Raw genomic sequence first — 23,963 nt, 5'->3', positions numbered from 1 at the left:
ATAATTTGTGGACTTATATTTTAATTTCTTTTGAGTGTTTACTTAGGATTGGAACTTTAACGCATAGAGTGGACGGTATGTTTAGTTTTCTAAGGACAGGTAAACTTTTCTCCAGAGACCTTGCACCATTTTACCCTTGGAACAATGGTGTATGAGAATGCTGACTGCTGCCTATCTTGCCAGTGGTGTTAGTCTTTTTAATTTTAGCTCTGCTTGTTAATACATAATGATATCTTCCTGTAGTTTCATTTTGCATGTTGAGAAAGTTTTCATTTGCTTATTGCTTCTTCATATGTCTTTTTTATGAAGTGTCTATATCTTTTCCCATTTAAAAAAATTTTTGTGGGACTTACTGACTTGCTGGAATTTTTAATATATTCTGGAAACCTGTCCTTTATCAGACAGATGTTTTGCAGATATCCCTACTAACCTATGGCTTGTCCATTCATTTTCTTAGTAACATTTTTGATGAGTATAAAATTTCAAAAATTTGATAATGCCTAATTTATCAGCTTTTAATTTTATAGTTGTTGCTTTTTTGTGTCCTTGGGAAAAAAAATTTGACTGAAGATTTTTTTTCTAAAGCCCAGTGTTTTTGCTTTTATGTATAATTATGTAGTTTATCTCAGTAATTTTGTTTATGATATGAGGATAAGGGTTAAGGCTTCCATTTTTTAAAAAATATAGATATTTAGTTGTACCAACACCATTTTTATTCTTTCTTTTCCTTATTGTATTCCTGTGACGACTCTGTCAAAAATCAGATGACTATTGTATTTTATACCATTTCTACAGATTGTATAGTTTCTATGAATTTATGTTCACTTACTCTTTTTCAGGCATTTCATTTTCCTATTTTAAGTCCATTAAGTGAATTTAAAATTTTCATTTTTGTACTTTGCTGTTGTAAAATTTGCATTTTTCCTTTTTAAGTAATTTCTACTTTTTCTTATTTTAATATAACTTTTTTTTAAGTTTCATACTTTCTCTGATGAGATTTTCTGTCTTTTCCTTAATTATGAGCATACTGTCCTTCTAGTTAGAAGAGCTGCTTTAAAATCCTTCTCTTCTCATGCCAAGAGCTTGGTCATTTCAGGATAATTTTCTATAGTCGTTTCCCCTGGAAGTATGTCGCATTTCTTTTTCTTATGTTAAGTATTTTTGATTTGTGTCTGAGACATTGTGCATGTGTTTTTTTTTTTAAACCATGTATTTGGAAATTAAATGTCCACTTCTAAATGATGGCTGTATCTAAGAAGCCATGACAAGGATAATTAGAAAATATGTGTAACAAAGTAAAAATGTGCATGTTGCTTTTTGAAGACTAGTTTCTGTTGTATTCCTCAAAGGAGTGTTGATACGTACGTGCATACATGCATACTTATCTTTATGTGTGTGTGCACCTGAATATATATACATACACACACAAATCATTTTGCTTTAAAGCAGCAGTTAATTTCAGTTCAGTCGTTCAGTCGTGTCCGACTCTTTGCGACCCCATGAATCACAGCACACCAGGCTTCCCTGTCTATCACCAACTCCCAGAGTTCACTCAGACTCATGTCCATCGAGTCGGTGATGCCAGTCAGCCATCTCATTCTCTGTCGTCCCCTTCTGTTCCTGCCCCCAATTCCTCCCGGCATCAGTCTTTTCCAGTGAGTCAACTCTTCACATGAGGTGGCCAAAGTATTGTAGTTTCAGCTTTAGCATCAGTCCTTCCAATGAACACCCAGGACTGATCTCCTTTAGAATGTACTGGTTGGATCTCCTTGCAGTCCAAGGGACTCTCAAGAGTCTTCTCCAGCACCACAGTTCAAAAGCATCGATTCTTCGGCGCTCAGCTTTCTTTATAGTCCAACTCTCACATCCATACATGACTACTGGAAAAGCCATAGCCTTGACTAGGTGGACCTTGGTTGGCAAAGTAAAGTCTCTGCTTTCTAATATGCTATCTAGGTTGGTCATAACTTTCTTTCCAAAGAGTAAGTGTCTTTTAATTTCATGGCTGCAGTCAGCATCCGCAGTGATTTTGGAGCCCAAAAAATAAAAGTCTGACACTGTTTCCACTGTTTCCCCATCTATTTCCCATTAAGTGATGGGACCAGATGCCATGATCTTTGTTTTCTGAATGTTGAGCTTCAAGTCAACCTTTTCACTCTCCTCTTTCACTTTCATCAAGAGGCTTTTGAGTTTCTCTTCACTTTCTGCCATAAGGGTGGAGTCATCTGCATATCTGAGGTTATTGATATTTCTCCCAGCATTCTTGATTCCAGCTGGTGCTTCTTCCAGCCCAACATTCCTCATGATGTACTCTGCATATAAATTAAATAAGCAGGGTGACAATATACAGCCTTGACATACTCCTTTTCCTGTTTGGAACCAGTCTGTTGTTCCACGTCCGGTTCTAACGGTTGCTTCCTGACCTGCATACAGGTTTCTCAAGAGGCAGGTCAGGTGGTCTGGGATTCCCGTCTCTTTCAGAATTTTCCACAGTTTATTGTGATCCACACAGTCAAAGGCTTTGGCATAGTCAATGAAGCAGAAATAGATGTTTTTCTGGAACTCTCTTGCTTTTTCCATGATCCAGCGGATGTTGGAAATTTGATCTCTGGTTCCTCTGCCTTTTCTAAAACCAGCTTGAACATCTGGAAGTTCACGGTTCACATATTGCTGAAGCCTGACTTGGAGAATTTTGAGCGTTACTTTGCTAGCGAGTGAGATGAGTGCAATTGTGCGGTAGTCTGAGCATTCTTTGGCATTGCCTTTCTCTGGGATTGGAATCAAGACTGACCTTTTCCAGTCCTGTAGCCACTGCTGAGTTTTCCTAATTTGCTGGCATATTGAGTGCAGCACTTTCACAGCATCATCTTTCAAGATTTGAAAGAGCTCAACTGGAATTCCATCACCTCCACTAGCTTTGTTTGTAGTGATGCTTTCTAAGGCCCATTTGACTTCACATTCCAGGATGTCTGGCTCTAGGTCAGTGATCACACCATCATGATTATCTTGGTCGTGAAGATCTTTTTTGTACAGTTCTTCTGTGTATTCTTGCCACCTCTTCTTAATATCTTCTGCTTCTGTTAGGTTCACACCATTTCTGTCCTTTATTTTACCCATCTTTGCATGAAATGTTCCCTTGGTATCTCTAATTTTCTTGAAGAGATCTCTTGTTTTTCCTATTCTGTTGTTTTTCCTCTATTTCATTGCATTGGTCGCTGAGGAAGGCTTTCTTTTCTCTCTTTGCTATTCTTTGGAACTCTGCATTCAGATGCTTATATCTTTCCTTTTCTCCTTTGCTTTTCGCTTCTCTTCTTTTCACAGCTATTTGTAAGGCCTCCTCAGACAGCCATTTTGCTTTTTTGCATTTCTTTTCCATGGGGATGGTCTTGGTCCCTGTCTCCTGTACAATGTCACGAACCTCTGTCCTTAGTTCATCAGGCACTCTATCAGATCTAGTCCCTTAAATCTATTTTTCACTTCTACTGTATAATCATAAGGGATTTGATTTAGGTCATATCTGAATGGTCTAGTGGTTTTCCCTACTTTCTTCAATTTAAGCCTGAATTTGGCAATAAGGAGTTCATGATCTGAGCCACAGTCAGCTCCTGGTCTTGTTTTTGCTAACTGTATACAGCTTCTCCATCTTTGGCTGCAAAGAATATAATCAATCTGATTTTGGTGTTGACCATCTGGTGATGTCCATGTGTAGAGTCTTCTCTTGTGTTGTTGGAAGAGGGTGTTTGCTATGACCAGTGTGTTCTCTTGGCAAAACTCTATTAGCCTCTGCCCTGCTTCATTCCGTGCTTCAAGGCCAAATTTGCCTGTTACTCCAGGTGTTTCTTGACTTCCTACTTTTGCATTCCAGTCCCCTATAATGAAAAGGACATCTTTTTTGGGTGTTAGTTCTAAAAGGTCTTGTAGGTCTTCATAGAACCGTTCAACTTCGGCTTCTTCAGCATTACTGGTTGGGGCATAGGCCTGGATCACTGTAATATTGAATGGTTTGCCTTGGAAACGAAGAGAGATCATTTTTTCGTTTTTGAGATTGCATCCAAGTACTGCATTTTGGACTCTTTTGTTGACCATGACGGCTACTCCATTTCTTCTAAGGGATTCCTGCCCACAGTAGTAGATAATGGTCATCTGAGTTAAATTCACCCATTCCAGTCCATTTTAGTTCACTGATTCCTAGAATGTCTACGTTCACTCTTGCCATCTCCTGTTTGACCACTTCCAATTTGCCTTGATTCATGGACCTAACATTCCAGGTTCCTATGCAATATTGCTCTTTACGGCATCGGACCTTGCTTCTATCACCGGTCACATCCACAACTGGGTATTGTTTTTGCTTTGGCTCCATCCCTTCATTCTCTCTGGAGTTATTTCTCCACTGATCTCCAGTAGCATACTGGGCACCTACCGACCTGGGGAATTCCTCGTTCAGTGTCCTGTCATTTTGCCTTTTGACACTGTTCATGGGGTTCTCAAGGCAAGAATACTGAAGTGGTTTGCCACTCCCTTCTCCAGTGGACCGCATTCTGTCAGACCTCTCCACCATGCCCCCCGTCTTGGGTGGCCCCACACGGCGTGGCCTAGTTTCACTGAGTTAGACAGGGCTGTGGCCGTTAATTTACTTGGAATCAAATGTCAAACCCAGTCTCTTGGGTGCCAGTTCTGGTCTCAGTTGAGTTCTTTAGTCTGTGGGGCTGGGTCTGCCCTGGTCAAATGTGATATTTAGTTTTTGGAAGTAGCAGTTCTTCTGGGAGGTATGCTTTAAACTGTACATTGTAGGATGAAATTATACTTTTTCTTCCATTCCTTCATTCAGCATATGTTTTTAATCCTTTGCAAATGCAGGACACCATCCTAAATTCTATGCTACATTTAAGATGCATCTGATGTAGACTGATTTTGAGAAAACTTTAGTTTACTAAGTTTAGTTTTTTTAGTTTTCTAAGTGAGGTTAAACATGTACTCAAATAACTATTTTCAAATGGGAAAGTGAAAATTCATGTAGGTTCTTTTTTTTTATGTAACTTCTTTTTTTAAACTTTTGTGGAAATGTAGTCCTTGAACTTTTAATATACTTATCTCTCTGACATTCCTTTTCCTTCGGACTTAATAATTTTAAACTTGGTCTTTATTATATTAGGGTTGCCCAGTAGGGTATAGAATGAGTTCACAGTTCTGTTGGTTGATGTGCCTGTCTCTCTGCTTTCTCCTGGCTCCCACCCAGTCACCTTGTTGATTCTGTAGCAGGGCCACTTGTAGGGAGCGGCTTAGTGTCAAACGTGGGTTAAACAGGTCCCCTACAAACTGCTCATTCGTTTGAATCGAAGGCAGGCATCAAATGCAGTAACTAACGTCGTCATAAAACAGCTTTACTCTGCAGCCTGTTTCTCTTTTTCTTTCTTTTTCTTCAAGGTTGTGCTATTAATTGTTCAAGTATTGCCCCCAGTGTACGGTGGGGACTCCTTTTGATTATTTGTATGTCAGGACTCCTCAAGGCCAGTTACCGTATCTTTTCCATCTTTCATTCCTAGCAACTCGCATACAGTAGCTAGAGCTCAGTACCTCACTGTTACGTTGAAAGAGGACAGACTGGTCCAAAACCACCCTTGCTAGTAAGAGGTGGGGCAAAACTTAAGGCCTTCAGAGCTTGAGATTTTTTTGTTTTACTATTTATTTGTATTTATTTTGTTGCGCTGAGTCTCAGTTGCGGCGTGTGGGATCTTCAGTCTTTGTGTTGTGGCATGCAGGATCTCCATTTGTGGCATGAAAACCCTTAGTTGCAGCATGTGGGATCCAGTTCCCCTACCAGGGATCGAATCTGGGCCCTCTGCACCAGGAGCGTGGAGTCTTAGCCACTGGACACTGGGGAAGTCCTAAGAGCTCGGGATGTTTGTCTTAGACTTCCCTGGTGGTCGAGTGGCTAAGACCCCACGCTCCCAGTGCAGGGGGCCCGGGTTTGATCCCTGGTCAGGAACTAGATCCCGTATGCTGCAAGTGAGAGATCCTACACGCCACGACTAAGACCTGGCACAGCCAAACAGATAAAGATTAGGGGAAAGATAAGCAGTTTGCTGGTCTTTCTTCATTCCCCTGTGCCTCAGCCTGCTGATAAGTGATTGCATGTTTCCCTTTGGTTGCACCTTATATTTCTTACTGTTTTTTTTTTAAACTTACAAGGCTGAGGAGTATGTTCCCCGCCCCCCACACAGTTATTATAACTCAAGTTTTTAGTGATGCTTTTAAGTGGTTTACGATCAAGTGTGATCTTGTGATAGGAATGGTACAGATCTATGATAATAATAGCAGCTAACACAAAGAATATGTGCCAGGTGTTAATTTTAGGAGCTTTGAGTAGGTTAAGTCTTCTAATTCTCACAGAAACCTAGAAGGTAGGAATATAATTTTTGCTTGTTTTACAGATGTGGTTCAGGGCTAATGTGTGGCTCTGCTTCCATTAGAACCTAGGCCTTTAAGTGCCAGGCTATATCCTTTTGAAGATAAAAAGGAGCTTGTAAATGCCTGCTTTCAAAATAGAAATATTTCATTCCTGTATGATATTATTGCTAATTTACATAGTGAATGTTATAATTAGGTTATCCATGTATATATTAACTGCTCACTTTGGAGTTATATCAGTTTTTCAGAATATCATTCAATTTCTAAGTAGATACGTTCCAAATTTAAAATAAAGACAAGAGGAAGAAAGATGGAAGTAGTCATCAGCCTGTATTACATAGCCAATGTAATTGCTTACCTCATTGAGATTATGAAAGGGAGAGGTATTTCAAGTTTTTTTTTTAATTTGGTGGTGTTCAGTACATAAGAAGATTGTATCATAAGCGACTCTGAATACTTACTGGTTTATTATAGAAAGCATCCTGAAATGTTTTCTAAAAAGAGTCGTAGGAATAAATCTTCATAGTCTTTCTTCTATGTGCTTACATTCATAAGTTTTAGAAAATATATAGCTTTATCTTTTTTATTTGTATTTAAGTGAAGAGAAATCAGTTCTTGGTTTTAAAGTTAGATATTCTCTGTATTTTTTAAAAAATAAATTCCTGTTCATACTAAAAGGAAAGGGATGGATTTGTAAACAGTAATTAACAAATTAAAATATTGACAGTTTGGGTGACTAATATGATAACTAACCTTATCTTTGGTAGGAAGGTAGGCCCCATGCTGGAAGCATTCATGAGTCTGAATACTGGACACACTCATATGTCTCTGGTTAAGGGTTCTCTCCAGCTGCTTCTTCCTGCTTTCCCGCTGTCCCTCACTCCTGCCCCAAGTCTCCTCTGAGGCCATCATCTTTGCATTTCCATTCAGTGGCGTGGAACATTATTTCTCTATTACTGCTTCAGAATATACTCAAGTCATCCAGTTTATATTTGTTCAGTCCTGTTGAGGTATTTGCCCCATCTTAGATCTGAAATTGGATTGCAGTCAGTGTGATTAAAATATAGGCCTTTGAATGAGGTGGTTTGGTAAAGCTTACGTAAATATGACCATAAGCAGTATATTATTATTCAAATTACTAGATACTTGTAACTTGAATGTTAATATCCAAGTATTCCTTTTTCTGTCTTGACAGATTATAAGAGAAAATAGTATCTCTCTCAGTGAGATTGAATTGCCTTGCTCAGAGGATTTGAATTTGGAAACTTTGTCGTAAGTCCTGAAACATCTAATACACATTAGCTACTCCAGTATCTGTCAGATAAATGAGTTGAAATATATTGTGCAAGAGAAATGCTGTCCTTGATTTGAGTAATTATTCTAAATCCCCCATGTTACTAACCATGGTTTATCAGATATTCACCAGTTTGTTTTTTTATTTAGCTGTCTAAAGCATAGAATTTTTACGCTCATAAAACAGTATCAGAGATTTAACTTGTATATATTCCTTTTTTATCCTTTTCATTAAAAAAAATTCTCAGTGATTGTTAGAAACTATCTCCTTTTGCTGCATATGAGACAGTGCAGGCATGAGGCAGACTTTATCAGCAAGAGCCACATGGTGCTTCTGCTGAAGGAAAGCAGACGGAAACCTGCCCAGTTGATTGAGTATAGGCACACTTGAGCATTCCCAGAAATAAAGAAACTAATTTAGAGAATAGAATTATTTATTATTTGTGTCCCCAGATAATAGTAATGAATTTTAAAGCAAAACAAGGAGAGTATTTTAGTCTGTTGTGATCTGTTTTCAGGCAGGCACATGTCTACATCATTGCAGGAGCTTGTTTGTCTCTGGGTTTTCGATTTGCTGGCTCAGAAAACTTATCAGCATTTAACTGTTTGGTAAGAAATATCTTCATCTACTGTGTTCTGTTTTCTCTTTTACAGAGCCTTAGTATGCGTCTTTAACCTTAAATTTTTTCTTTTGTTTTTTTCCAGCATAAATTTGCAAAAGATTTTATGACTTATTTATCTGCACCTAATGCTTCTGTAGTAAGTCTTTTTATGATGGTTCTCCTTGGGAATAAAATTAAACTTGAAGAAAATTCACTGATAATTCAACTACTTATGTGTTGCCAAATATCTGTACAGTCTTTGAATTTAGAATGGGAGGTTTGAGGCTTTAGCTCATCTTTGTATTTTAGTTCTGGAATATTAGTTGAGAATGTGACTGCCCTTAAAGGCATTTATTTCTTATGATGAGAGAATAATTAAGAAAAGCCATGACCTTCATGGATTGTCATATTTTATGCCATTCTCAGTACTAAATGTTGATAACTGCTTGTTGGAAAAATTATTACTTAGAAAAAATACAATTGCTATTGAGGATTGCTGCTTTGATGATGGTAAAACCACAAGGTTTTATTTCCCAGTAAAAAAACACAGACTTAATTAACATTATTTATATTAGGAAATTAACACCATCAAAAAAATCTAAAAGTAATCAAAAGTAGACTGTGATATATGTACATTGTTATTTAGAGGAGCTATCAACAGCAGGTTGTGTAAGAATTTTTACTAGTGAAGATTGCTTATAGTGAAACAGATTAAAAACTTGAAAATACTATATGTAATAATATCTCAATTTCATTTAAAAGATAGATACTATAGGTAAGATTTGGGGGAAGAGCCAAAATGTTTTAGCTTTCAGTATTCTAAGTAATTTTTATTTCCTTCTTGATACCTTATTGTCTGAATTTTCCACCTGGAACTTAAATTTCATAATCAGAGAAAATATTTTTTCAGAGTTTTTTAAGTTGTGAACATCTGTAGTCTAATGCTGGCTGCTTTAGTTTTGATGATAAAATGGAGCACAGCTGATGTGGTGTGTCATCTTCCGTGTCTCCAGACAGGTCCTTACAACCTGGAGACTTGCCTGAGCGTGGTACTGCTGTCTCTCGCCATGGTGATGGCTGGCTCGGGGAACCTGAAGGTTCTGCAGCTTTGTCGCTTCTTACACATGAAAACAGGTGGTGAAATGAACTATGGTTTCCACTTAGCCCATCACATGGCCCTCGGACTTCTGTTTTTGGGAGGAGGCAGGTAATATAGTTTAACCATCAATTAATTTATGCCCCACTTTGGGGGGCTTCCCTAGTAGCTCAGTTGGTAAAGAATCTGTCTGCAATGCAGGAGACCTGGGTTCTATCCCTGGATCAGGAAGATCCCCTGGAGAAGGGAATGGCAACCCACTCCAGGACTCTTGCCTGGAGAATTCATGGACAGAGGAGCCTGGTAGGCTACAGTCCCTGGGGTCGCAAAGAGTCGGACACGACTGTGCGACTAATTTTTTTCCTTTAGGAGAATTACCGTCCTCTGTGTAACACAGGTGGCATCACTGCCTTTCTCAGAAGAGTCTGTGCTCGTTACTTCACTGTGTCACTTCTTGTTCCTTGCTCTGGAATGGTTTTACTCTTCTACTAAATTGCTGTCTCATAAAAGGCACGAACACTGTCAGTCACCAAAGCCTGTGGGATTTTCTGTTTTCATTGTTCTTGCTCTCTGTCTAGCATCTATCATTCCTGACCACCTTATCCATTTATACAACTTCCCTGGCTTTTAATGATCTGTTTTGGATAAAATACACTTACAGAATAGTGTGCAAGTCATAGGGGCATGACTCAGTGAACTGCCTACAATTTGAGAATCTCTTAGATGTTCCATAGAGCAAGATGTCACTCAGAATACCCATCCCCAACTGCTGTGCCCCTTCCAATTTACTATTACTTTATTCTGCCCAAACAACTGCCATGTAGGCTTCTAACACGATAGACTGGTTTTGAAATTAGAATGGAATCATATACTATATGTCCTTACGTACTTTACTTCTTTAGCTCAGCATTGTGTTTGAGTTCGTTCATGGTGCAGGTCGTGTTTATTCGTGTTTCAGTGCTGTTGACTTCCATTGTATGGTTATACCAGTTACTCATTTACTCTGTTAGTGAGGGATATGCTTGTTTTCTGGTTTGAAACTGTTATGAATGTTCTTGTACATGTTTCTGATTTTGCTGTGTACAGATCTGTGAGTAGAACTGGGTCGTTGGGTGTATGTGTCTTTTATATCTCAGTGGATAATGCCATCAGTACCCCAGAGCGGTTTTACCATTGTATATGCCCGTCAGCACCATATGACTTTCCAGTTGCTCCCACCCTGGTCAGCACTTGTGTTGTTAGCCTTTGTTTTAGCCATTGGGTAGTAGTGTCTCATTTTGCTTTTAATCTCCATTTTCTTGGGTAATGGCATGTGGCGCCTTCTATCGCTTTGATGGCCAACTGAAAATTTCCTTTGGTGATGGCCAAATCTCTTGCTGCCCATTTTCATATTGGTTTATTCATTAAAAAATTTTTATTTGTGGTCTAATCTACATAACATAAAACTTATCATCTTAACTGTTTTTAAATGTATAGTTGGTAATATTAGATATATCCACATTGTTGTACAACCAATCTCCAAAACCTTTTCATTTTGCAACGCTATCAGTTCAGTTCAGTTCAGTTCAGTTGCTCAGTCGTGTCCGACTCTGCAACCCCATGAACTGCAGCACACCAGGCCTCCTTGTCCATTACCAACTCCCAGAGTCTACACAAACTCACGTTCATTGAGTCGGTGATGCAACCAACCATCTCATCCTCTGTCGTCCCTTTCTCCTGCCCTCAAGCTTTCCCAGCATCAGGATCTTTTCAAATGAGTCAGCTCTTTGCATCAGGTGGCCAAAGTATTGGAGCTTCAGCTTCAACATCAGTCCTTCCAATGAACACCCAGGATTGATCTCCTTTAGAATGGACTGATTGGATCTCCTTGCAGTCCAAGAGACTCTCAAGAGTCTTCTCCAGCACCACAGTTCAAAAGCATCAATTCTTCTGCTCTCAGCTTTCTTCACAGTCCAACTCTCACATCCATACATGACCACTGGAAAAACCACAGCCTTGACTATAGACAGACCTTTGTTGGCAAAGTAATGTCTCTGCTTTTTAATACGCTGTCTAGGTTGGTCATAACTTTCCTTCCAAGGAGTAAGCATCTTTTAATTTCATGACTGCAGTCACCATTCTGCAGTGATTTTGGAGCCCAGAAAAATAAAGTCAGCCACTGTTTCCCCATCTATTTGAAGTGATGGGACCGGATGCCATGATCTTAGTTTTCTGAATGTTGAGCTTTAAGCCACCTTTTTCACTCTTCTTTCACTTTCATCAAGAGGCTCTTTAGTTCCTCTTCACTTTTTGCCATAAGGGTGGTGTTATCTGCATATCTGAGATTATTGATATTTCTCCCGGCAATCTTGATTCCAGCTTGTGCTTCCTCCAGCCCAGTGTTTTCTTATGATGTACTCTGCACATAAGTTAAATAAGCAGGGTGACAATATACAGCCTTGACGTACTCTGAAGCTCTGTACCTCCTAAGCAGGTACTCCTCATTTCCCCCCCTTGCCCAATCCCCTGGCAACACTGTTGTACTTTCTGTTAATTTGACTATTCCATATTAGTTTATCATTTTGATTCCAAGACCTTTGTTAGTTCTTTATGTCATAGTTATCTTCTACTCTGTGGCTTACCTTTTAATTCTCTTAATTCTTTTGCTGAACAGAATTATTAATATTTTTCTTTGATGGTTTGTTGAACAGAATTATTAATATTTTTCTTTGATGGTTTGTACTTTTGATGAAATATTTCTTTACCCACCAGAAATGAAGATATTCTCTTATTTATCTTCTAGAAGATTTTCAGCCTTTCCTTTCACATTTAAAATCTACCCAGAACTGATTTTTTTGTGTCTACCCGCCCCCCGCCCCAACAGTTGACACTCTGCTGTTAGCAAAAAGTTTATCGTTCCTCCACTGTTTGGCAGTGCCACTTTTGTTGTAAATTAAGTGTCCATGTACATGTGTTTGTTTCTGGGCTATTATGTTCAGTTGTCTATTTTCTATACTTGCACAGTACCACAGTTGACTTCATTATTGTACTTTTTGTAATAAGTCTTGATATCCAGTAGAGTAAATCCTTTAAAGTGAGCTTTGTTCTTAGAAAATATATTTTTCTATTCTTGGCTCCCTACATTCTATATGAATAGTGGAATTTGTTTGTGATTTTTCCGAACTAAATAACATGATTAAATATTGATCAGAATCGCATTGAATCTTTCCACTGGTTTGGAGGAATTGAAATCTGACATCGTTGAGTCTTAAAGTCTATGAGTATAGTTTATCCTTTCATTTATTTAGCTCTGGAGTATGTGACCTTGGACAACTGACACGATATCTGTAAGTCAGTAGTTATTTTACACTATTGAGAGTGAACTAAACATTGGAACTCACCCTTCCAGAAGTACAAAAAGTCAAGATTATTAAAGATGTGCATTCATTTCCTTTTGACACATTTTTTTAGAAGTTTTGTCTTTTAATTGTTTAAAATTAAGGATAGTTAAGGAAATATTTGGAGAAGTCAGTGGCACCCCACTCCAGTACTCTTGCCTGGAAAATCCCATGGACGGAGGAGCCTGGTAGGCTGCAGTCCATGGGGTCGCTAAGAGTCAGACATGACTGAGTGACTTCATTTTCACTTTTCACTTTCATACATTGGAGAAGGAAATGGCAACCCACTCCAGTGTTCTTGCCTGGAGAATCCCAGGGACGGGGAAGCCTGGTAGGAGGCCATCTATGGGGTCACACAGAGTCGGACACGACTGAAGCAACTTAGCAGCAGCAGCAGGGAGATATTATCATAAAAATTCTACTTTTTAAAATATATCTTCCTTTCAAAATAAGCCTCTCATTTATCTTATTCTCTTATTCAGTCTCATCTTTTGTCATCATGTGCTGTGGGACCCTGCTTGCTCCGCTTTCATATTGAGTAGCTTTTCTCCCCGGAGAAGGCAGTGGCAAGCCACTCCAGTACTCTTGCCTGGAAAATCCCGTGGACTGAGGAGCCTGGTGGGCTACATACAGTCCATGGGGTCGCTACTAGCTGGACACGACTGAGCGACTTCAGTTTCACTTTTCACTTTCACGCATTGGAGGAGGAAATGGCAACCCACCCCAGTGTTCTTGCCTGGAGAATCCCAGGGACGGGGGAGCCTGGTGGACCGCCGTCTATGGGGCCGCACAGAGCGGACACGACTGAAGTGACGCAGCAGCAGCAGCTTTTCTCGCATTCTGCACATCCTGCTGCTGCTCTTCTAGTGATTGTTTTATTTTTGAATGATTGTGTGTACTCTGTGACAAGGTTTACATTTCTCTTAGCATAGTTAACCTTTATGCTTAATCTCAAAATTTCTAACATTAACAGCTAATGTTTATCTTTGGATTTATCAGAATGGTAAAGAGAAAATGGCCTAGCTTATGCTCATGTCAAAATAGATGTATTTCCGTGTTTTAAATTTTGAAATCTTCTTCATAAAATATATATGTGTATAATAAATACTGAATTCTTACTTGATACTCTAATTATTAAAAGAGATAGGAAAAGAGATATGGGGATGTCTACATGTATATGTATAATAAAAAATATGTATATTGAGTAGTGATAGCAGTGGTTTTATGTGATGTCCAGAATCATCTTTATTTCAAAATATTTGTAGGAAAGACTCAAACTTTAGTCACCCTGTTTCCCATACTGAATTTGAGCAACAGTAAAATATTAATTTAAGGAAATCTCAAAAGATTATACTTTACTAAGAGTGTATGGCCTTTATAAGTTTATCATACCGATAATGAACAAAACTTTGTTTTTCAAGGAATAGTTGTTCGTTCATTGTAACTTTTTAATGATAGCTTTTGCCTGTTTTATTTAGTCTAGCATTCTAAGGAAATGCCTATGCTTTACAGAACGGAAAAAAGTGTTTGAGATACCCAGTGAAAAAAAACCATGTATGTTTAGAAGTAAGTTTCCGCATTCTATTAACAGGTATATATAAAAGTGGAGAAGAAGATAGCGTACTTTACACGTGACTTTTTCAGTATCTGTAATCTCTACAGTTGCACTCATTGTTCTCACTGCTGTTCTCTTTTAGGTCAAAACTTTGCTTACTAATGTTAAGTTTTGAAATTTAACACTTGTGATGTGTCACTTCTGCTTTAAATAGTAGCTAATGTTGAGATGGCTTAAGGACTGACTGAAACGCTGCTGCTGTTGACGCACCTGCAGTGATCAAGGCATTAGTTTCATCAACGCACCTTGCCACAGTACCCCAGTTTCCCGATTCTCAAGTCTGCTGTGGGAGCGGAAGGTTTGCGCTGTGTGATGAGTAACGCCTGTCCCTCCGTGTTTGTTCTGCAGGTACTCTCTGAGCACGTCAAACTCCTCCATCGCTGCCCTCCTGTGTGCCCTTTACCCCCACTTCCCAGCTCACAGCACTGACAACCGGTGAGCCGAGTGGTGTTCCTCACGTGGCCTTTCCTCAGTTATCTGCGGGGAGGGGAGTCATCTGAGTGTGTTTTGGCTCCACGGACTAATTTCCAAATTCGCTATACTCTGTTCTTAAACAGAGTTATCTTCTGGGTAAACCTTTTTGGAAAGTTCTTCTCGCAAAATAGTAAACCAGAAGAGAACTTTGGGTTTCTGGTTCCTGACCAACCTTCTCCCATTCTCCGGTCAGTTGAACTGCTCTGAACCCAGAAGCAGGCCAGACCAGGGGTGTCACTGGGGGAGGTCACTGTACAGAGGACAGCAGCAGGAGAGGCTGAGTGCGCTTTGGCCAGAGTGTTTAATTCTGAGAGAGGAATTTATCTGATGTAGTGGCAGTGTCTGTATGAACGCCATTTGCTCCCTCTTTGAGTGCCGAGAAGTTTTGTTTAACTGGTAAAGGGACAAGAAAATGCAGCCAAGAATTAGTTTAGAAGTGGCAGTGACGAGCAGAACCCTACACGTGAAGAAGCTATCTGATAACACAGCAGCTCTGTGTTTAGAGCTCAAAGAACCTCCCCAAGTTTCGGGCCCAGCCAGTCTCTCCTGTTTGTGGAGGAAGGGCAGAAGATAGCCCCTTGTACCCCAGGGACATCCAGGACACTCTGAGAGCTTAGCTGCAGGCAGCCCCAGTGGTCTGCCAGGGAAGGAGCACGAGAGGGAGGCCCACAGTAACTGAGCCATCACTCAGAACTGCAGTGTCACGTGCAGCCAGTGATGACAGGAGGACCGCTTTCACAGAAGTAGCCTGATGTGAGGTCCAAACTGCACTTTCTGGTCTAAAATTTCTTTGGCCTCAGTATACCACATGTGGGATATTAGTTCCCTGACCAGGGATCAGACTCACACCCCCTGCGTTGGAAGTACTGAGTCTTAACTGCCAGGGAATCCCTAAAGTCCAAACTTTAATGATAGATGGTGCATAAGAATATCGTTGTTTAGTTTAGTCGTGTCCAACTCTTTGCGACCCCATGAATCGCAGCATGCCAGGCCTCCCTGTCCCATCACCAACTCCCAGAGTTCACCCAAAATTAGTATAACTCTGATGAGTGGTCTCTTACTTGTAAGTTTAGGGAAGATTGTTTTGAGTTGTTGAGGTCAGCTATTGATTAGGGTACAGGGGAGATGGTTAGATAGCATCACCGACTCAATGGCCATGAATTTAAGCAAACTCCAGGAAACTGTGGAGGACGGAGGAGCCTGGCATGCTGCAGTCCGTGGGGTCGCGAAGAGTCAGAGGTGACTTAGCGACTGAACAACAATAAGGAAGAACTGCCCTCACATGTTGCTGGTCACAGTATCGGCTATTTTAAACAGAACAGTTTGGTGATAAGCACCAAGAACCTCTATGTAACTGATACAGAAAGAGAATTTTGGGGTCGAGGGTCACATGTCTCTGATTTTTTAAAGAGGGTTTCTCTGTTATGTTTTAACTGCATCTCATCATCGTCCTCTAGGACTGCCATCCTGGATGGGTGTCGCTCGGCTCTGATGTGCCTCAGCTCGTAGGCTGCTGTGCTGTCTCCCGCTGTTACGGCCTTTTGTGTTTTCTGTTAACAGGTATCACCTGCAGGCTCTCCGGCACCTGTACGTGCTGGCTGCAGAACCCAGACTGCTGGTGCCCGTGGATGTGGACACAAACATGCCTTGCTACGCCCTCTTAGAAGTGACCTATAAGGTAGCCCTCTCCCCCTGTTGCTGCCCTGTGCTCTTCTTTGCCGCTCATCCGCCTTTGCACACCACAGTATTTGGAAAATGTTGTCCTTTAAAGGATGGCAACAGTGAGTTGAGTTCTCCTGAAAATTGAAGCCTCCACAGTTTATGTACATCCTGCCAGGCCGTTCAGGCTCATTTGTAGCCTTTAGATGTAATAGTTTAGGGACCGTCAGCTGCTCTTTGGTTTTTAGACCTTGTAGTTTGTAAATGTCCCTGTTATCTTTACGTAGCTGAGAATTACGTTCCAAAAAATGAAGGGAGTTAGAATACTTTCTAGACGTCAGCCTAGTGCTTCAAGAGTGTGTGATGAGACAGCTTTATTTTATGTGCACTGACTATAAGCCATTATATCCTTCCTGCCGGGCTTCTCAGGCAGCTTAGTGGTAAAGAGTTCATCTGGCAGTACAGGAGACACGGGTTCCATCCCTGGGTCAGGAAGATTCCCTGGAGAAGGAAATGGCAACCCACTCCAGTGTTCTTGTCTGGGAAATCCCATTGACAGAGGAGCTTGGCGGGCTACAGTCCATGGGGTCACAAAGAGTCTGACACGCATGTATATCCTCCCTTCAGAAAATTGTTCGGTACCTTCTGTGTATCAGAACTGTGCTAGGGAGTTCCCTGGTGGCCTAGTGTTTAGGATTTTGAGCTTTCACCACTGTGGCGTGGGTTTAATCCCTGGTTGGGGAACTGAGATCCCATAAGCCATGTGGTGTGATCAAAACAAATAGGAAAGCAAAAAAAATAACAAACCCCAAAACTGCTAGGTTATGGGGTACAAAGTTGAGGTGACTGTCATTTTCCTTAAGGAATGTCTGTTGCTGAAGAGTCAGGCTTGGATTCAGTAAGAGTAGCCTGAGATAATTGGAGGTTTGTGTGGGGCGGGGGGAACTGATACGTGCTCTTATCAACACTCCTGGCGGTTGGGAGACCATCATAGTAGACACGGTGTCTGGACTGAGATTTGCCAGCCGAGCCAGGCACGTTCCTGGCAGAAAAGACAATGTGCAGAAAACCAGAGGCCTCCTGCAAGGGCAGAGGCGCAGTGCTGCTGGCAGGTGGTGTGCGGGCTCGGAGCCCTGGAAGGAGGTGCAGGATCTGCCAAGGATAGTGGATGGTAGCCCAGTCAGACTTGAGTATCAGAGGGGATTTTATGCTGTTGACAGTCTGTCTCCAACCTGCGGGGAAGGGAAAGCATAGAGTGGTGAATGTTTTTTGTGCTTTCCCTCTAACTGTAGTAAATGGTGACTCTTCTATTTGTGAAGGGCACTCAGTGGTATGAACAAACCAAAGAAGAATTGATGGCCCCTACCCTTCTTCCAGAACTCCACCTTTTAAAACAGGTGAGTAGGATATGAATAGAGATATTTATCAAGGGGTGAATTCAACCAGAATAACATAGCATTAAAGATCGCCGAAGAAAAGCCTATGCGTGCTCAGTGTTTTCTGAGAAATGGGCGAGCAGCAGCAGGAAGAATAGTCCTGAGGAAGAGAGAGGGTCCCCACTGGGAGCTCTTTACTGCATGCTGAGGTGGCCTGAGAGATGACTCACGTGTTCATTTGGAAGTGGGCTTGTTAGCCTCTCACCATCTCTTTGTAGCCCAGTTTATTCTCATTTCCTCTGAGAAGCGTGGGTTTCATTTTATCTACCAACACTTCCCCAGGATTGGATTGACTGTTTACATTTATCTTGGCAGATTAAAGTTAAAGGCCCAAGATACTGGGAACTGCTCATAGACTTAAGCAAGGGAACACAACACTTGAAGTAAGTGCATTGTATTTCTCAGATGTGTCTGTGAAGGGAATAGAAATATATGGGAAGGTATAAATGATGATAATTATGTGAAATGCTCCTTGTCACCCTTTCTTCTCATCCAGGACGATATGTAGAGTGTTGAAGAAGATGGTCTCTCTCTTTGAAAAAGTTCATAGTAGGAAGTAAAATTTTACATTCAGAACTCAAACCCTAATTATTAATTCACTGAGAAACTTGGGTGATTTAAATTGGGACAGTCATGGAATTATCTTTTGGAGCAATAATGAAAGATTTAATTTAAGAAAATGAAGCTGGTTTATATGTCCACAAAGGGAACTTTGTGACAGTTGGTGTTTGTCAGACCACATCTTCTGTTGCATCTCTACCATTTTCTGGTTAGATGGCTCTCATAAAATTAAGATGGTTGATTGCTTTTGGTTGGAAATGGTCATATGTAGATAATTCCTTTGATGAGCAGAGAGTACTGATAATTTTTACACTTCAGTTAGCATGTAAATTAAGTTTTAAATTCGCGAAAAGTTTAAAAATTTGTAACAGTTTTTATAGTATCATCCTCATTTCTCTTTCTCTCAGACTATAAATAGCTGCTTTTTGTATTATTCTGTCTTTAGATTCGCAGCATCTTTTTCTTTTTGCTTTAAACAAATCAGTAGATATTTGAGGAAATACATGTTAGATAAAATATTTCCTTTGAAATTCATACTTGAGCAAATAGAATGCTACCTTATTTAATAGGTTTCTTGAATCTTGACAGCAGAGAAAAGCAGAACTTGATTATGACTTGTAGGGACTGGTTTAGTTTTGACACAGTAAATAATCACATAGCAGAAAGTGGTGAAAACTTTATCTCATGTGAACATAGTATTTGGAACTACGTTTCCAGGCAACAACTCCCAGTAATACCTCATATTAAATCTGTTCTTGTTTTCTTTCAGGTCCATTCTTTCCAAGGATGGGGTTTTGTATGTTAAGCTCAGAGCAGGTCAGCTCTCCTACAAAGAAGATCCAATGGGGTGGCAAAGTTTATTGGCCCAGACTGTAGCTAACAGGAACTCTGAAGCTCGGGCTTTCAAGGTAGTGTGATTGGTAAAAACTGAAGGATATTTTCATCAGAAGAAAAAAAGATTGTAACTGAGTGTGATGATGGATGTTAACTAGACTTGCGGTTGTCATTTGTCAGTGTATACAAATATCAAATAATTGTTGTACACCTGAAACTAGTAAACGGTTATATATCAATTATATCTCAATTAAAACAAAAACCAAAATTGAACGACGAGAGGGAATAGGTTCAAATCCTACTAGTCCACCCAAAGCATATACTTCTATCATAACATTTATGGTACTGTTTAGATAGATCCACTCACTAATCACAGCAGGTTATAAAGACTGAACGATCTGGGGCCTTTTGGCTGTTTATGTGACAGCTGTTATAAAATACAGGCCATCTGCCAGAACCCACAGTCAAAAATATAACTTAATGCTAAAAAAAATTAGCTTAATAGTTAATCCTCAGATCCATTAATATTTACTTAATTCATGGGAAAAATAAAGCTTTTTGCAAGGTAGCACTTTTGAGTTCTTATGACTGAGTCTTTATTATAGTTTCCAGAGAATCAATTGAGGTAGTTGATATCAGTGAATTTTGTTTGTCAGTACTCAAAAGGATTTTGGGGCAAAGTTTAACTTGAATTAGCACTATTGCTAATTAATACTAAACCAAAGTGAATGAAAGTGGAAGTCACTCAGTTGTGTCTGACTCTTTGCGACCCCATGGACTATACAATCCATGGAATTCTCCAGGCCAGAATACTAGAGTGGGTAGCCTTTCCCTTCTCCAGGGGATCTTGCCAACCCAGGAATCTAACTGGGGTCTCCTGCATTGCAGGTGGATTCTTTACCGACTGAACTATCAGGGACGCCCGATATAAGCCCAATCTCAAAGACCAAGGCCCATCTCAAAGACCCTAATCCAATTTGTAAAGAAAATAGTTAAGTTTAGGCTTGAGTTTTCATGGGGCAAGTGTATGAAAATTTAAAAGACCATCTCCATCTTCTGCCTACCGGGAGTTCAGAAGTAAAATATAAACCTCAGTGGAAAATGGTGAAACCTTCATATTCCATTTTCAGTCTTGAACCTTTTTTTCCAGTTTTTTTTTAAAGTTGTAAAATACACATAAACTGAACTGAATGCTGGCTTAACCCTTTTAAGCGTGTAGTTCTTTGGTACTCAGTACACTCGTATCGCTGTGCTACCATTGCCACCGTCTGTCTCCATGACTGTCTTTGTCTTGCAGAGGTGCATCTCTGCCCCATTAACACTGACTCCCCGTTCCCTTCTCCCCAGCCCCTGGCAGCCACCGTTGCACTTTCTCTTTCATGACTCTAGTGACTTATAACAGCATTTGTCTTTCTGTGAGTGGCTTGTTAGAGTGATCTTTTTTTCTTAATCTGTTTAGTAATAATTCTAGTTTCTAGTTTGCCTTTCAGTTAGTTTAAGAAGGAAGGGAAAACCTTTTTGTGGTGACTTTTGTAAGAAACACCTGTTTTTAATCTGCCCTTTGATAAATCAGTAGCTCATGGTAGCTTGTGCAATATATTTCTTAAGTATGACATCCCTTACATGTTAAACCTGAAAGGAAGTAATACAAATGAACTTACAAGACAGAAACAGACTCAGAGTCTTCAAGAACGAGCTTATGGTTGCCAGCGAGAAAGATAGGAGAAACGGATAGTGAGGGAGTTTGGGACGGGCATGTACAAAAAAAAGAATAAATAAGCTGATATTACTAAAAAAGAAAAAAAAAAAGCTTTCAACCCAACAGGTTGATGAAGCTCTAGCAGCCTTGGGTTTTGTGGAAATATTGTGTGAAAAAAAGTAGATTACAGCTGCGTTCAATTTGAGTAGTAATGAAAAGAATCTTTATTATCTCACGTATACTTGTTCTTTATTTTTTTTAGCCTGAAACGATTTCCACATTCACTTCTGATCCAGCACTTCTGTCATTTGCTGAATATTTCTGTAAACCAACTGTGAATGTTGGGCAGGTATGTATTATGTGGTTTGCTTAGCTCCAGGACTAGGCTTTGTTTCTATCTGCAGACCACAAAAAAGAATCCAAAATATCCTTCTCTGTCTTTGATGACATGCCTTAGGCACATTGAATGGTTTTTGTTTGGCAAATACGAGTTTTTCATAGTCTAAAACTATTCAATTCAGTAATTTCCTACCTTAATAGTAGAAACAACTTAAAATTTTCAAGACATTAATTTTGATCTCTGGTATTTATGTATTCTTGTAATGATTCTTGTTTCTCTTTATTTTATAACCCTTTTTATTGGTCATAAAGCTCTTCTCTTCAGGATTCTAAGGGTGCTTGCTAGTAGATTCTTTGATTTAGCCATCATCTCAGTTGGCAAATACAGATGTAGGAATTATATGATCTGGGATTGATGGCCTATTGTCTGCAAGTGTGCGTGACCTTGGAAAAATTTTTCAATCTTTTTGAGATGTCGTTTCCTTATTCCTAAAAGTGGGATTATAATCTGCCTTACATTGTTGTTTTGAAAGTAAAGTGACAAAACCTTCCTGCCTCTTATTTATTGAATCTTCACCGTGTGTTAGGCACTCTGCTCAGTATTCTTTGTAATTTTTTTCATTTTAACTCTGACCCTGGGGGTAGTTACTGCCTGCTGAGAAATACTGCCACTTAGACCTGTCACATACCCAAGGGCACATAGCCAGTAACGGCTGGGGCCAGTGCTCAGCTGAAGACCACAGGTCTCTGCTGAAAGCCCATGCCTGCCCTTGACCCCAGCTGGGCTTGCTATGCCACCGCTCCAAACCTGTTCTGCTCAGTGTCTCTGCTGAGTCTTGATGGCTGCTGGGTGCCCCTTCTGGATCCTGTTCTTACCAGCCCACCCCACGGAACAGCTCTGTGGTGTCCTGTCTGCTCATTGTACCCAACTTCTTTCAGTCCTCTCCTCCATAGCACTTAGACCTTAATTGTCTCTTGGAACTTTATTTTGATTGTATTTTTATTGGTGTTTAATATTGCATGCACTCTGATTTTATAAAGACCTAGCCTTTTTTACCCTTTTATATCATTCACTGCAGAATGTGAGAATGGGCCATCATAGTGACTATACAGTTGTTCTTTGATTTGATTTCGGAATATACATTGATGTGCTACAAAAAGATTCTGGCTTTCCACAGAAACAGGAGCTTCTGGATCTCTTCTCTTCAGTGCTCTACGAATGTGTGACTCAGGAGACCCCAGAGATGTTACCTGCGTACATAGCAATGGATCAGGTATGGTTCAGAAAACCTATCCTAATTCTGATGAGCTTTATTCTATATTTCAAATAACATGGTAGACAATACAGTAAACTTCCCTCTATGTCCATCTTTCTAGTTTCTTGTTTGCTTTTAAAGTCTCAGAAAAGGAATCTGTTTCAAAGTTGAAAGCTCTGTATATACCAGAAGCTTAGAGTTTATGATGACAAATGGGCTGTCTTACTCCAAGGGTTCCCATTCTCCCCTCCGGCCTCTTCCTCTGACCAGGAGAGCACGCTTCCTCCCTTTCTCCCCTTGCATCCTCGTGTGGTCTCTTGCCTCGCTCCTGACAAAGCCTTTTCGTGGAAAAGCTTATGCACATGAGCAGTAAGTGAACAAACAGTGCCCTGGTGGTGGCAGTAATGTGCAGTTACACCTGGTGATTAAGCTCACAGAAGTTACAGCGTCAGCAAATGGGGGTGTAGGGAGCTGGAGTTCATTTTAAAATTTCTTTTGTGTTATTGTTGTTTAAATTAAGAGTCTAAAGAGGGTAATGCAGAAGATAATGCTCAACAGCTTTCCTAAAGGATTGAACATATTTATTTTCTTAGGTTATTAGTAATTGTTGTTTTAATAAATAAGTCCTGTCTGTCTCTTTTATGACCTCATGGATTGTAGCCTGCTAGGCTCCTCTGTCCATGAGATTTCCCAGGCAAGAATACTGGGGTGGGGTGCCATTCTTTCTCCAGGGGATCTTCCTGACCCAGGGGTCAAAATCCCATCTCTTGCATTGGCAAACAGATTCTTTACCACTGAGCCACCTGGGGAGTCCTATTTAGTAATACATATGGCTTCTTAATATTGTCATATCATTGAGACTCAAATTTGCCATTAAATTAAGGCAGTAGTTTTCTAAGTTGGCTAAAATTTATCTGGCAAATCTTAACAATACAGATCCTCAAGTTCCCTTCCACAGTTACTAAATCAGAATTTCTGAGATTTAAGTCCAGGATCTATAGTTTTAAACAGCTCGAGTGACTATGATATAATGAGTTCACAGATAAAAATTTGGGACTCAGTGTCAAAGGAAGTAATCTCTAATGGAAAAAGAATCTCTACTGAAGAACTGAGTGGGAAAATGTAGGAAATAATTCCCCAAAATCTATTTTGCAAGCAGTCATAATTAAAAAGGCCAGTTCCAGAATAAGCAAGTGAGCCTCGAATGCCCTTATTGTCAGGCACCCGCCTTTCTCGGTTGGTGAGTATATGGTATCCACACCGGCACTGATTCTCACAGTGTCTGTGTCCAGCAACCAGGTCGTGAGCGCTGTT

General features: G+C 40.1%; 1 protein-coding gene across 8 annotated transcripts in view; it reads left to right on the top strand.

The window, feature by feature from the left end:
* Positions 1-23,963, top strand: part of ANAPC1 (anaphase promoting complex subunit 1) — a 105,490-nt gene that overhangs the window by 65,299 nt on the left and 16,228 nt on the right. For 6 of the 8 annotated variants that reach the window (XM_055399044.2, XM_055399042.2, XM_055399043.2 and 3 more), the window contains 11 exons: positions 7,604-7,680; positions 8,220-8,310; positions 8,407-8,460; positions 9,317-9,510; positions 14,740-14,826; positions 16,426-16,543; positions 17,844-17,921; positions 18,276-18,343; positions 19,291-19,429; positions 21,317-21,403; positions 22,572-22,667. In XM_055399044.2, coding sequence (XP_055255019.1) covers positions 7,604-7,680; positions 8,220-8,310; positions 8,407-8,460; positions 9,317-9,510; positions 14,740-14,826; positions 16,426-16,543; positions 17,844-17,921; positions 18,276-18,343; positions 19,291-19,429; positions 21,317-21,403; positions 22,572-22,667 — 1,089 coding nt within the window. Of the gene's footprint in view, positions 1-7,603; positions 7,681-8,219; positions 8,311-8,406; positions 8,461-9,316; positions 9,511-14,739; positions 14,827-16,425; positions 16,544-17,843; positions 17,922-18,275; positions 18,344-19,290; positions 19,430-21,316; positions 21,404-22,472; positions 22,668-23,963 lie in introns of those variants that run through there. The other 2 variants (XM_055399046.2, XM_055399045.2) reach the window with 2 other exon arrangements.

The sequence above is a fragment of the Moschus berezovskii genome, chromosome 11, assembly GCF_049115385.1.
Source record: "Moschus berezovskii isolate FMDL1 chromosome 11, NW_MosBer_1.0, whole genome shotgun sequence".
Taxonomy (NCBI): Eukaryota; Metazoa; Chordata; class Mammalia; order Artiodactyla; family Moschidae; genus Moschus; species Moschus berezovskii.
Note: the sequence above shows the minus strand (reverse complement) of the source record. Positions and strands in the feature narration are given on the sequence as shown.